Source organism: Gossypium arboreum, chromosome 6 (assembly GCF_025698485.1).
Source record: "Gossypium arboreum isolate Shixiya-1 chromosome 6, ASM2569848v2, whole genome shotgun sequence".
NCBI lineage: Eukaryota > Viridiplantae > Streptophyta > Magnoliopsida > Malvales > Malvaceae > Gossypium > Gossypium arboreum.
Window position 1 is genome coordinate 142192738 of NC_069075.1, and position 16002 is coordinate 142208739.

At 30.2% G+C, this 16002-nt stretch overlaps 1 protein-coding gene across 1 annotated transcript; it reads left to right on the forward strand.

Annotated features, from left to right (window-relative positions):
- Positions 1–7403: 7403 nt before the first annotated feature.
- LOC108480962 (wall-associated receptor kinase-like 14) lies at positions 7404–11704 on the forward strand. Its single transcript, XM_017784119.2, has 3 exons — positions 7404–8332; positions 10138–10215; positions 10293–11704. Exons 1-3 carry the CDS (start codon positions 7603–7605, stop codon positions 11585–11587), a joined length of 2103 nt encoding a protein of 700 aa, XP_017639608.1. The 5' UTR covers positions 7404–7602; the 3' UTR covers positions 11588–11704.
- The last annotated feature ends 4298 nt before the right edge of the window (positions 11705–16002 follow it).

The window sequence follows — 16002 nt, forward strand, 5'->3', positions numbered from 1 at the left end:
TGATTCTATACCTTAACCCCAACCCTAATAATGATGTTCTTTTTTATATATAATTAATGAAGATGGTATTATTCATATGAGATGACGCATGTTTCCATAAACTATATAAAAGCTTAAAAAACAATCTTCAATATGTATGCTTAGTTATATTTATGGCTTTGTGCATCCACTTTTATCAGTTTCCCTTTCATTATTCAATTAATTACGTTTCAAGTTGTTTTTCCACTTTACATTTCCATGTGCTTTCTCTTACGTATTGGCTGACGAAATGCAATGTTTCCATTTGAAAGTAAAGCCTTTTTGTAACTTTCCATTGCATAATTTTGGACAAAAGTAAAGCTAGCCTTAGTTGAGATTGGGCCAATTAGGGAAAAGCTCTAATTTTGAGTTTTTTGCATTCATGGGCCCAAATCCAAAAGTCAATTCATTTTATGGATTATGAATTGGGCCGAGTCAAAATTCGATTTAAAAAAAGAATTAAAGACTGGGCCTAACCCGTTCCATCCAAAAAAAACATATGTTACTATTTAAAAAATCAAACATATTATTTATATTTATAATTTTATATTTAAATTTGAATAAAAATAGTTTTTTGAATTCGAATCAAGCCAATCTAGTCAACCACAAAAAAAGCTTTGTCCTTGGGCTAGTCGAACCAAACTGGACAGATCACCTTACCCATTGATAACTCTACTTTGGATTCATCAATTAAATGTGTGGGGTTGATTTTGAGTTGTGTTAATACGGGTCAGAGGAATTCATTTATTAAAAAAAAAAATCTTAGTATTATAATTTCATGTTGAAGTCGATGTTAGGTTGAGTTGTTTTGATTTTGTATCATTTCGTGTTCAAGTTGTTTCGGTTTACTTATTAGGTTTCTTTTTCCTAATGATTTTTCAATTTATGTTTGGATTATTTTAGATTTTTTATTCGATTTTAACATTTGAGTTCAAGTCACTTAAGTTACTTGTTTTGATTATTTTAAATTCGGGTCACCAATGCAGATCATTTGAATTTAAATCATATGGGTTGAACAAATTGGAGTTATTAATTTTTTATTAGAATTTTAATTTTAATTTTAACTAATGAGATTTAATTTTTGAATTAGGATAGCAGACTGAGTCTTAGCTCAATTGATATGAGAATTGTTGTCAATGCAGAAACACGTGGGTTCGAGTACGTTGAAGCTAATTATTCTTCTATTTATGAGTTGGGGAGGGGTTATGAGTAATTAATCTAGATATTGTCATAAAAAGATATAATATAATTAAAACTTAAAAAAAATTATGGGATAGAGTTAGGCATGTCTGCTTATAACCTAAAACCACCTATAAGAATTTTGATAATCGACTACTAAAGATATTATAATCTTGATCAGCTGATACCCGGAAGAATAATAACCCTACTTATCGGTAGATTGATGCTCATCCTTTATATTAATTTCCTTATTTTAGAATAATCGTGTTTCATTGTTTGGAATCTGATTCTTTAGACATGAAAGTTTTATTGTTGATATTTATTCAAGTATATTTTTTTCATTAGTTTGATCGGGATTGGTGTTATTGTCAGTGTAAGAGGATGTGAATTCGAGTGCACTAAAATATATTATCCTCCTATTTAAAGAAATAGGAAGGACTACGAATAATTCTAAACATTGTATAAAGAAAATCAAAATATCTTCTTTTATATTTGTTTGTAATTTATGTTTAATATTTGTAATTATTCTTTCCAATTATATCATCTTTAAAATTTAAATTTATATATATTTTAAAATATTTAAAATTCAATTTATATTAAAAAAAGAAAAAAGAAAAAGAACGTAGGCTCATCAACAAAATAACCTCATCTAACATGTTCATATGTTGCCATGATTCACGTGGCTAACCATTATTCAAAAGGTATAATGATTTATTTAGCTCTTCAATTCTATAAAAGGATCATTTTAGTCTTTTATTTAATTTTTCGTCATTTAAGCTTTTAAATTTACGTTTTTTTTTCAAATCACTCCAAATAAATGAAGAAGTAACATTTTTTAATTTTCCTAACGTTGCATACAAATAAATCGTCAAGTGGATGACACATTAGTATTTAACTAATTTTTAAAATTTTAAAATTCAAAAACTATGAAAAGATATTTTAAAAATAAAAACTAAAAATCATTAAAATTATTTAAAAATTATAAAAATTTCACATGTATGTCACATTAGCAAAGGTACCAAACGTTAACTTTTTCATTTATTTTAAAGTGATTTGATAAAAATACAAATTCAATAATTGAAAGAAAAATATATTAGATGAAGAAATAAAATGATTTTTAAAAAATGGAGGGAAAAAGTTATTATGCGTATCCAAGATGAAACTCATCTCAAAACCCAGATCTGACATAAAAACATCATAAATTACTATATTATTTTCAGTAACCGACCACCTCAGAATCTATGGATTCTGTGCCATCTCGAACCCACAAAACCGACCAAAATTATATAAAAATCCTCAAGAATCTTTCTTTCTACCCCTCTATAAATACTACACTTTCCTTGTCCCCCGTTCACTTTTATAAACCGATAAGCATCATCTCTTTTATACTCTTTGTAATTTACTTCAAAAAAAATGCCACTCTCTAAACCAGACAAGAACAACGTCGTCATCGACATCAACGACGAGAGCAGCAACAATTGTGGTGAAGATAACCAAGATGAGCAAGACAAGTTAGATGCCATCACTAGCCATCTTTACATTAAGCCAAGCCATTCGAAGCAAACATTGGATAAAGATATGGTTTTGAGAAGGATTCGTCACCGTAAACGTATGAATAATTTCAGGTCCGCATTTCAATCTTTCATTGGCTCTTCTTCTTCTTCATCATCATCGACGAAAATGACCAAGAATGGCAAAGGTTCTAGCAATGAACTAAAGTGGGTCGATGATGCTTTTGCAGCTCTTTGATTGTAATATTATTATTATTTTTTTTTTTGTATAGTTGTTGATGTTTTAGTGTACTGTTTAAGCACTCGTGTTACGTTGGTGTAGAATATGGGCCTTTAATACCCAATATGATAATGGGGTTTAAAAGCAAAGAATAGTTTCACTTTTTAAGCCTTTTAAATGTCTACGATAACATCATTAGATTCTCAACTTTATATGGGACATTTGAATGCAACATTTAACACTATTGTTGTTGGAAACTTTGTGTTTGATTTGATTGTATTTTATTCCTTCAAAAAAATTTTGATTTGACCCGGTTCTCTTTAAACTTTTTTTGATTTTTGATTGGGTAATTTCTTTTTAAATTTCTTTTTAGTGTCAATATCATCATTAGATGGATTCTTAAGTATAAAATTATTTAAAGTCCGTGTTAACAAGGTACCAAGATTGATACTTTAAGATACTCTCTATGTTTAGATCAATAAACACGATAATCTTAATCAATTAGAATATTCTTTTTACGTGTTACTTATTTATAGTCAATTGTTAGATAATTACGTGTCTAATAAAACTTATAACTAATTGTAAACTCGTAAGATTCTTTGCATGTACATACCCAAGTGGCATGTCCAAATCATACAACTAATATATTTCCATGATTTGTTCATTTCTTTGTCGGGATATCTTGTAATGGATTTGTATCCATTAATCCAAATAACATGAATACGTGGCATCACATTTCTAGTATTTCATATTTGGAAGCAACATATTTGTCTCACATTATGTATTCACACTTCAAAATCTGATTTAACCAAAGAATATGGCATCATGTACCCATTCATGATTTGATATAACTAAGCTTTGGACAGTTAATTATGATTAAGAGGTCCATAGAGGGTATATGGTATAAGTTTTGTTGGAAGTGATCTAAATCAAATAAATTAACTCCACTCCTCGGTAAAAGGAAAAAGGGAAACAAAATAACTACTTGGCATTGATTTTGTCTTCATGTTAATTATGATTTAACTTTTGATTAAATTCTGGCTTATATTTTAATTAGGTGATTTTTGATTTTTAAAATTTTATTTATTAAATTTATTAAACTTTGTTATTTCTAAAATTAGATCGACAAACATATTACCACATAATATCATAACAATTTTTATTTTCATACATTCTCATAAAAAGTCAATTAATTTTTGAATAGTTGTCGTTTGCATCAATATTGAAAATTTTTAATCTTAAAAGTATAAGAATTAAGAATGATTCAATTGTAGAACATGAACTAAATTTATAATTTTACACTAACTAATTAAATTTAATTGTTACCGTTTGAGTCAAGACTAAAATTTTAAAATTCGAAGTAAAAATAATAAAAGTGATCAATTCAAAGAATATAGAGATTGAATTTGATCAAATTAAAGTTTAAAAAAACTAAATCTACAGCTTAACTAAAAGTAGAATGCGACATTTTTAATGTTCTCTATCTTTAATTTACGATTTATATTTAAAATTTATAATTACTCTTATTAATAATATTATATTCAAAATTTGAATATGCATTTTCACGATTACTCAAATCAACCATTATTTAATTTGAAAGGTGGGAATTCAACACGACTTGAAATGCATTATTTAGGTTGAGTTGAATTGACTCTTTTTTCCTCGGTTTTCATGCTTGTGTCCTATGCAATCTTTTCTTGCTTTTCTTTTTTTTTTTAAATGTTGGCATTATTTCTATTGAGATGAATTAAATTAAGTTGAGATTTAAAAAGAATTATCGAAAATTTTAGTAAAATTGCTACATTTTTTATTGGTTATTTAACATTGAATAAACGAGTATTTATGAAAGAATATTTTCTTTGAAAAGTAATTTTATTCGTTGGTTAAATTTTGAAGAAATTTTAAGAGATTCACGTATTCAGATTCAATACGTTCTTGGATGTAGTTAGAGACGGTTGAGAGTGACTTTGTCTTCCCCCAAAGTCAATAATTTTAGCCTTTTTTTAATTATGAGTTATTAAATTAATTGAGTCTTAACTTGACTGGCATAAATATTATTGTCAATGTAGGAGGATGTGAGTTCAAGTGCACTGAAACGCATTATCTTCCTATTTATGGATTAGGGAGGGACTATAGATGCTCTAAGTCTTTTAAACCAACTTTTTACTTTCAACCCCCGAAATTTTAAAAAAATTATTTTGACCCCAAAAACAAATGCTGGCTACACCCCATTGTTTTCCTCCAAATTCTAGTAATTCCATCTCCTTGTTCAAATTTATAATGATTAAAAGAAATAGTATTCAATGTTTTTCATTTTTCTTTTTATGTTTGATATATCATTGTTAGAATTCATTTATTTAAACTTTTCAATGAAAAGGTTCAAACTATCAATTAAATCATATATTCTTAATTTTGTAAGATTTTTTATCCTATTATTACTCATACCTTAAACCCTTTAATGAGAAGATAATAAGCGTTTAAATAAACTCGAATCCATATTTTTTAACTGTTACAACAACAAACAACGTCAATTAAATTAAAACTTAATCAAAATTTTAAAATTTTAATTAATTAAATAATAAATAGATATAGTCCAAATTGAATATATATATGTATTCATATGCAAAGGAAAATGTTGAAATATATGATCACGAGATTGGTTTGCCGTGTATAATACTGCAAATTATGGGTCCAAACGTGTGATCAATTATCATGATCACGGGTTACTTCATTTCTCCTTAAATATATACAAGTGGCTGGTCCCCTATTGGCTAATATTTGACAATGGTATGAACATATATATGTTTCTATTTGACAATGGGGGACTTTATACATTATTTCAGTAATTTTGACTTTACACAACAGTATTTTTTAATTAGGTGGTAAAAATATTGCAAAGGGTTTTATACTATAATACGGATTGTATTTTGGTCTATAAAAGGATGTTGATTTTGGTCTATCCGGAACTTTTTTAGCTTAAAAATTAGTAAAAATATCATGGAGGTTTTTTTTACAAAGAGTTTGATTGTATTTTGTCCTATTTATTGAAAAAAATGGGCAAATTAATCCATACAGATTAGATCAAAAAGCAAACCAGTCATTTTAATTTTATTAAAAATTTCATCCATTCATGCTGTTAAAAACTCGTGTAACTGACGAAATAACTGGACAGTTACACTTGGTGTGCCATGTGTACCTAATACTGATGTACATGGACCAATTTTTAATAATATAAATGGATGAAAATTTTAACATAATGATCAGTTTGCTCTTTGATCTAACGTACGAGGACTATTTTACTTATTTTTTAATAGAAAGGCAAAATACAATATGACATCCAATACAATGGCCTCCTTAGTACATTTACCCTTATGGAAATTATTTTTCAAGACTTTTTATAAATTTTATATTATTTTTATTGCATCCATATTATTGGGTGAATGAGTATAATGGTTAGGTATATTATATTCATAAAAAGAATATTTTTGAAAACAGTAATCACAAACTCAAAAATTTTAATTCTCATATATCATAAAATAAACATTAAAAATATCTTAATTATATATAAAAAAACATATTCCAATGATTTTAGAACATTATTGAATAGGCACTATGGCAAACATGAGATGCTTGCCGGTACCAAGGTGTGAATCCAACACTAGTATTGCACTTTGCTTTCACTTTTTAAAAGTTTTAAAAAGTAAGACCCAGTAAGACCCCTTAAACCTCATTAGTTTAACATGTAAGTATTTTACTTTGTAGTTTCCTAAAAGTAAATTACATATTAGTAACAAACAAAATGCAAATGGTTTATTTACCAATTAGATCATGCATCCATACCATGTATACATCATTTTGACTCACATGGATTAAATTTTAATTGTAGAAATAGATAAAATTTTTAACAAAATGACAAATTTACTGTCTAACATAACATATAGGAATTAATTTACCTATTTTTTAATAAAGAGAATAAAATATAATTCAACTCTTACTACAATGATTTCCATAGTATTTTTACCATAATCTTAATTACCAATATATCATCAAATTAGGCAGTAAATGCCAAGGAAAGAAATTCCGTAGCAAGCATCTCTAGTCTCGTCCATTGTTTCATGTCAAGCTAACTTTCAAATGATGCTTTGGTCACTCATAATAAATAAAGCAAAAAGAAGTCATTTTCAACGTTGGGCTTAGAGCAATAAGACAAAGAGTAGTGTGAAAACAAAGAAAAAAAAAAGAGATTTAGCATTTCTTTTCTCACTCTACTCAATAATGAATCATATATTTCTTTTTCCAAATTTTTTTATTTTTCATATAATTACTTAAAAAAAGTAATTTCCTTCTATTGGATAGGGTTTGGTCCCTTATTATTAATTAATAAAATAATAAATTTATATTTTAATCCTTTCAAAAATTTATAATTAGATATCAAACCCCATAATATAAAATTTCTAACTATCTCCATTGTTTATATATATATTGAAACCCAAGACGGTTACTAGTGTTCCTTTTGCAATCAATTTAACTGTTGATCACACCAAATTTCAATCTCACAAGCTTCAAATTCCTACTATTATTCAATAAAGTCCCTTTTTTTTTTCTTTAATACGTGCAATACACTTGAGAAACAAGAAACCTTTCAATGATCTCATCAACAAAACAATCCCAACCATGATTCACAAACAACCCAAAGAACCCAATTTTATTTTCATATCAATCCTTATACTTTCATTCCCTTTTATAATTCAATCCTCAATTTGCAACCGATCATGTGGTGGCAACCATGTTCCTTACCCATTTGGCTTCTCCACTACCTGCCAAATCCCACTAAATTGCACCATCACCGCCCACCACCATCACCGCCATATCGCCGGTTTCCCAATCCTAAACATAAACCAAAACCATATAAAAATCAGCATTGAAGCCACTTGTGATCGTCCACTTCAAGCTCTCCGCCGTCTTTATACCCAAAACTATGCCCCAACATCTCGTAACGCAATCTTATTACAGAATTGCACCTTACCATCACCATGCATGATACCATCTACCATGGTTTACACTCATTTTGAGTCCCTTACTTGTTCTCCTAATAATAGTAACATTAGTTGCTATTCGGAAAAGAAAAGTAATGGTTTTCTTGATTATGATAAGGTGATTGGGACGAATTGTGGGTCGTTTTTGTCGTCGATATCGACGGAATCTTTTAATGAATCGGGTGTTTTGGAAGTACAAGTGGTGGAGCTAAGGTGGTGGATTGAAGGACGGTGCTCGGAGTTATGTTCTAAGAATGCTGTTTGTGATGAAATTGTTTCGCCGGTTAATCGACGGCCGGGATCGTATTGTAGGTGTCGAAATGGGTTTGTTGGTGATGGATATCGTGCCGGCGATGGTTGCCGGAAAGGTTAGTTCTTCTGTTTCACCGAATCTCTTTGGAAATTTTGCTTTCGTTGTTCATGTTATGTTTTTTCTTCGTATTGATGCTGCAAATGATTAATAAAGTTAAAATTGTCATTTTATTTTTCAAAGGAAAAAAATTATAAATTATAACTTTGACTTAAAAAAATCGATTTAGGAATTAAGAATTTTTTTTGAAGAGTTAAAACTAAATTATAAATTTTATAGGGTTAAAATATAATTTTATTTTCTTAGAGGTAAAGTGCTCACTATAGGGTCCTGATCTGTATCTATTCTTTTTTAAGACAACAATTAAAAGTATTCATAGTCTCTCCCCAACCCATAAATAGGAGGATAATGGGTTTCAGCGCATTTGAAACAGCGTCCTCTTACATTGGCAATAATATTCATGCCAATTTAACTAATACTCAATCGGTTAATATTAAGAAATTTTATAATTTAAGTTTTGAATAATGAATATATTTATTTGAATTTTAGGAATATTATAATGGATTTAAGTTTAGGAAATGTATTTTAAAATATATGGATTTAATATATAAATTATATTAGTTAACCAATTTAACATATTTTAATTTATTAAAATTAAATTAACTGAATTAAGTCAATTAAATTATACAAATTTAATTAATTAATTCAATTTTAATTGAAATTTGTTTGGACTATAATAATAAGTCATAAGAGGATTTTGCCTCTAGCAGGGCATGGCCCTTAAATGGAAAGTTTTAATTTTATTTCTTTCAAATTTTATAAAATTTCAAGTTAATAAATTGTAAAACTTGAGTTTAGCTCTCAAAATGATAATTTCTTTTATTTATCTCTTCTGAAAACTATAAAATTATATGTCGATTCAATAGTGAAATTGTATATATAAATTAATCTCGACTTTCTTAGAATTTTTTTCTTTGACTTTGTCCTAATCTTTGTAATAATCCAATAAATGCAACCTTCACTTTAACAAATTAAAGCTTGCAAAGCATTATTGACTTAGAAACAAAACAACTAATGATAGTGGAGAATGTAAATTGCTTTGCGTGGCAGCAAAAATGATAGCATATGCCGCACACTACACTCTAAAAATGATTCTTAGTACCCTGATTTTCAGGCCTAAAAGTAGCTTAAACTTTGCTCAATTATGGGGCCACTCATCATTTTTGTAAAGGCAAAAATGCTTTTCAATGTGTAAAACCCTTACCATTTAGCTCAAGGAACCAAATTTTCTTTCATCATTTAGCAAGTGGGATCATTAAGGGACCCCATTGTAAATTTTTTACTAATTGCATCAAATTTGACTCCATTAGACCTTAATCTATAAACAACAATCAAATAAGTACATAAAATCCATATATGGTATTAGGTGGATAAAAGTACCATGGAGAATCTGTACTAAGAATCAGATTTTATTTTGTTCCCTTTGTTAAAAAAGTGAACAAACTGGTCCTTTATGTTAAAAATTAAATCTATTTCTATTATTAAAATCTGACGTGGTTGACAGAAAAATTAGGCAGTTACATGGGGCGTGCCATGTGTACCTCATTTTGACGTACAAGAACTAGTTTTTAACAGTAGAAATGGATGAAATTTTTAACAAAAGGACAATTTTACTCTTTAATCTAATGTACAATGACTAATTTGCCAATTTTTTTTAATAAATGAGCAAAATACAATTCGACTCTTAATGTAAACGTACATGGTACTTTTACATATTAGGTGATGCAAGATAATGATTAAGCATTATAACCCATAGTCTTTAACAATTTGTTTTTGTGTTTGTTGATATGTAAAACTAAACAGCCTCTTCCAATTGTAACCCCGCGAGGTACGTTTCCGGTGAATGCGGAGGAACGGCTCGAGTCATTATGTTAATCGGAGGTAATGTTAATTTGATGTTGAACCTATTAATGCTAGTGATCATCACATCACTAATTGTTGGTGTTCATTTTTCATAGGCATTGCAGTTGGAGCTTCTTTTATGATTTGTGTAGTTCTCAAATGTTGCTTAGTGCGCAAGCAATCGAGTTCGAGAACCAAACACAGCATGAAAAGACTGTTTTCCGATGCATCGGGCATCAATATTCCGATTTACACATACAAGGAAATAGAGAAAGCTACAAATGGTTTCTCAGAGAAACAAAGGCTTGGAACTGGAGCATTTGGGACAGTCTATGCAGGCAAACTACATACCAATTCATGGGTTGCTATTAAAAGGATCAAGCATAGAGACACCGATTGTATCGAGCAAGTCGTGAACGAGATCAAGCTAATATCAGCCGTAAGTCACCCGAATCTAGTTCGTTTATTAGGTTGTTCCATGGAAAACGGTGAACAAATACTCGTTTACGAGTTCATGCCTAATGGAACATTATGCCAACATTTACAACGAGAACGTGGTGATGGACTTCCTTGGCCTGTTCGACTTACCATCGCTACAGAAACTGCACAAGCCATTGCTCATTTACACTCTGCTATAGACCCTCCTATATACCATAGAGACATCAAATCTAGCAACATACTTTTAGACTACAATTTCAAGTCCAAAGTAGCTGATTTCGGTCTTTCTAGGCTCGGAAAAACCGAGACATCCCACATTTCAACAGCTCCACAAGGAACACCAGGATACCTTGACCCTCAATACCATCAAAACTTCCATCTTTCCGATAAAAGCGATGTTTATAGCTTCGGGGTTGTTCTAATCGAGATCATAACAGCACTGAAAGTGATAGACTTCTCAAGACCACCAAATGAAGCTAACTTAGCATCCATTGCTACTGATAGAATCAGCAAGGGACGTTTAGATGAGATCATAGACCCATTTTTAAACCCCAACAGTAATGATCCATGGACATTATCATCAATCCACAAGGTTGCGGAGCTAGCCTTTAGATGTTTATCATTTCATAGAGACATGAGACCTACAATGATGGAAGTAGCAATGGAATTGGAACAAATTAAGCTAAGTAAATGGGTACTTGGAGAAGAAATCAATTATGAAGGTGCTTCATTAGAGGTGTCACCTTGTTCTTCTTCATCAAATCTAAGTGAGCAACCATTAAGCAAGGGAATTAATAAGAATGGTGGAGTTGAAAATAGAAATGGCTTGTTTATGCTTCAAATGAGTCATGCTGGGTTTATGAATTTAATGGAGAAAGTGAAGGATCATTCACCAGTATCAGTGCAAGATCCATGGTTGAGTGAACAAAGCTCACCTTCTTCAAGCTACCTGTTGAATAATGTAACCCATTAACTAGAAAAGTCAAACCTTTCATTTACACCATTTTTGTATGGGATGTTCAAAATATTTAAGTTCATGGATACCTTTTCTAATTTATAATATTATAAAAGTATATTTTGTGTTACTATATATACATATATGAGGATGATTTGTTATATGTAAAATATAGAAATATGGGATAATGTTATGAAAGATCTTTCAACATTAGTAAATCTTAAAATTTTCTTTCAAAAGATAATTTTAGAGTTGATGACAACTCTCATTTTTTAATACAAACATTCAATGTTTTTTACAAACGAAATTTTCTTTCTTTTTTTCCTTTTAAGATCTAGCATGCTATTTTAGAAAAGATTATTACGTTACATATGATTTAAAATTGATGAATTTAAAATTCGTAAAATAATTTACTTTTTATAAAATGTTGGCTTATTGTTGATGATAGATTTAATACACGGCGAAGAGTCATCGAGAAAAGTGACCGAAAAAAAGGGTGAGGAGGAGGAGAGATAGTGTAACGCCCCCACGCCCAAAACCATCACCGGAGTCAAGCTTGAGGTGTTACTAAACTTATCTTACCTTTTAAACAACTCTAAATCACTTATTTTAATTTTCAGAATAAACTGTTTTTCTGCGTCATGGTTACTTAAAAATTCATTTCTTGAGTTTCAAAACTCGAAATTAAGATCCGTAAATTTTTCATAAAACTAGACTCATATATATATCTACTAATTTTTTTCTAGAATTTTTGACTTAGCCAATTAGTACAGTTTATTAGTTAAATTTTCCCCTGTTTCAAAACTCAACTGCACTGACCTCTTCTTACTACAAACCATTTTTCTTCCTGTACAAAATTCATATGACTAAGTCGTTTGTTTCTCCCAAAACTAGATTCAACAATAATTCTAACCATATAAATTATACCTTCTAATTAGTTTTGTACAATTTATGGTGAATTTCAAAGTTGAAACAGAGGATCCAGAAATCGCTCTGACACTGTTTCACTAAAACTCAGATATATCATAAAATATAATACTTTTACCTGTTTTTCTTATTCCATAAGAAAATATACATAATAAGCTTTAATTTCATATATTATTCATCTTCAAACTATGTTTCTACAATTTTAGTGATTTTTCAAAGTTACATCATTTCTGTTACTTGAATCTGTTTTAGGTTACTTTCACATTTTCATAATTTTCATGTGATAATCATCATTCAATCATACATATTAATAAACATGTATATCATCAGCTATTTTCTTAGCTAATCACTAGCAAGTATTTACACATCATTCATTATTCATATTATACCAAAAGTAGCTAAGTTTCTATACATGCCATACCCAAAACAAAACGCCTAGTTATACCGAAGTTATTTCTTTGATAGTGTGATCGGCCTCCGACATTTCCTTCGATCCCGAGTGACTAGATAAGTACTATAAGAAGAAGAAAATAAAGAGATTAAGCACTAGGCTTAGTAAGCTTACAAGCAAATAAATCACAACATTCAACATAATGGATAATTATGCATAATATCATCTAACATCATAAATTTCTTTACTTCTTAATTTCTATCTTCTTCTTTATTCCCTTACCTTCTTTCTTACCCGACCTTTCCTTTTCATAAGTATAATCTACTTTTCCTTTGCTGTTAATTCACTGTAATTTAACTCAGATCCTGACCCGTTGAACCACTCGGAATACTAAGGATACTAGGGTCGTTCCTGTCTATCAATATCCTGCCAATGCCATGTCTTTGACATGGACTTACATGAATTATTCCTGTCTCCAATGCCATATATAATATGGACTTACATGGCTCAATCCTGTCTCCAAAGCCATATTTCTAATATGGACTTACATGGCTCATTTCGTTCGTCTGTCAACCCTAATATCCTAACATTCCTAGGGTTCAACCGGGCTTTCTAACACTTTTCCTCCTGTCACTTCACCTTAAATTGACTTTAAATATTTTCATAACATAATATATAAATGCTGGAAATTGACAATAATAATGTAAAATAAAAGAATATTGCATTTATTTACTGTAAACTTACCTTGATACAAAATGTGACTAAACCTTACAATTTAGTCCTTTACTTTTTCTTTTCCTCGTTCTTCTTTGGATTCTTGATCTATAATATAAAATATTTCTACTCATTAGCATTTATTTGATTTCTATTTTACTTCACAATTTATGCTGTTCAAAATTCGAAATTTCACTTTTACCCCAAAATTTACAGTTTTTTACAATTTAGTCCCTGCTCAATTCACCCATCAATTGAACTAATTTTTTTCTAAATTAACACTTTTATTTTATCAATATAAACTATTTCACAGCCTTTGATATTCTGAATTTCAACACCAACATCTAATTCACAATTTTGCTCACAATTAGGTCCTAAATACCATTTTCTATCAAAATGACTTAATAAAACAACCTTAATATGAAATTAGAACTTCAATTTCATAATAATTCATCATAAAATACCCTTACTCAGCCAGGGTAACTTCCAATTTCACCCACCAAATCAAAAACTAATGAATTAGATGATTGGACCTAATTGTAAAAGTCACAAAACATAAAATTACTAAGAAATAGTAAAAATTGAACTTACATGGTGCAAAAATATGAAAAACCAGCATAGGAGACTTGCTACGGCGTTTCGGCTGAGAAAGATGAAGAAATGTCTAGATTTTCAATCACATCAGCTTTTTTAACTATTAACTTTTATGCTAATTCCAATTTTGTCCCTTGTTCACATTGTTTTCTTGCTTATTTCATACCCAAACCGTCCAGCCATTAACCTTTGGGTCTAATTGCTCTTTAAATCCATCTTTTAAATACTTAAGCTATTTACTCACAATTTAACAAATTTTGAGCTATTTTCGCTTAGTCCTTTTAATTAATTAGCTATCCAAACATCAAAATTTTCTAACGAAACTTTAATACTAACTCAATGACACTTCATAAATATTTATAAAAATATTTATAGCTCGATTTTCAAATTCGAGGTCTCGATACCTCGTTTTTGACCCGTCTGACCTAATAAATTATTTTAATTCACTAATTTCACCATTTCACAAATTCTTTTTAATTCTTACTTGACTCATAAATATTAAGTTACTATCTTGTTCAATCTTATTTGTCCGATTTAGTGATCTCAAATCACCATTTTTGACACCACTGAAAATTAGGCCGTTACATTCTACCTCTGATTTGTAGTTTCGCAACCACTGTTCGTTTAGGCCCTATTTCGGATGTTACATTTCTCCCCCTTTAGGGATTTTCGTCCAAAATCTTACCGTGAAGAGATTTTGGTACTATTTTTGTATAGCCTCTTGGGTTCCCATGTAGCCTCGTCACCCCATGTCTATTCCATAGTATTTTCACAAGTGCAATACTTTTGTTCCTTGATTGCTTTACCTCTCGAGCTAGAATCTTTACGGTTCTTCACCGTAAGTCATGTCCGGTTGAATCTCAACCTTTGTCTAAGAAATCACATGTGACGGATCCGAATGATAACGACGTAGCATAGACACATGAAATACATTTTGAATCTTCTCTAACTCAATCGAGAAAGCTAACCAATATGCTAATGGTCCGACTCTCTCAATCACTTCAAACGGTCCAATAAAACATGGACTTAGTTTTCCTTTCTTGCCAAATCTGAGAACTTTCTTCCACGGGGATACTTTCAAAAAAACACTTTGTCACCAACTTGATATTCGATCTCTTTTCTTTTAAACCCGCATATGACTTCATGCATCGTCTCAAGTCGCTTTTAAACAATTTCGATAACTTTCACTTTTCTTCTTTCTTTAACTAGATCAACCTCAGAATCCGGCTTTCTTTAAGCTCATTCAATATAAAGGTGTGCGACATTTACGTCCATACAAAGCTTCATAAGGTGCCATCTTCAAACTCGATCGATAACTATTATTGTAGGCAAACTCTACTAATGGTAAATATTTTTCCCAACCGCCTTGAAATTCCAAGACACAACATCTAAGCATATCTTCAAGTACGAATAACTCTCTCGATCGACCGTCGGTTTGAGGGTGGAAAGTCAGACTAAAACTCAACTTTGTGCCCAAAGCCTTCGTAATTTCTTCCAAAACCGTGAAGTAACTCTTGGATCTCTGTCTAAAATGATCGATAATGGTACCCTGTAGTTTGACTATCTCGACATATACAACTCGCCAACTTGTCAAGTGAATAATCCATACTAATCGGGATAAAATGAGCCGACTTCGTTAACTTATCAATCACAACCTATAATGCATCTTTCTTTCTCTGTAAACGGCAATCCTGTCACAAAATCCATAGTAACTCGATCCCATTTCCACTCGTGGACTAGCACAGTCGCAATAAACTCGAAGGTACCGATGTTTGGCCTTTACTGGCAGCAGATCAAACATCTAAAA

Bases quoted from the DNA above. Each gene is read 5' to 3' on its own strand.
- LOC108480962 (XM_017784119.2), top strand. From the start codon at position 7,603: ATGATTCACAAACAACCCAAAGAACCCAATTTTATTTTCATATCAATC. The intron at 8,333-10,137 runs GTTAGTTCTTCT...AAAACTAAACAG, and splicing joins CGGCGATGGTTGCCGGAAAG to CCTCTTCCAATTGTAACCCC. The intron at 10,216-10,292 runs GTAATGTTAATT...CATTTTTCATAG, and splicing joins AGTCATTATGTTAATCGGAG to GCATTGCAGTTGGAGCTTCT.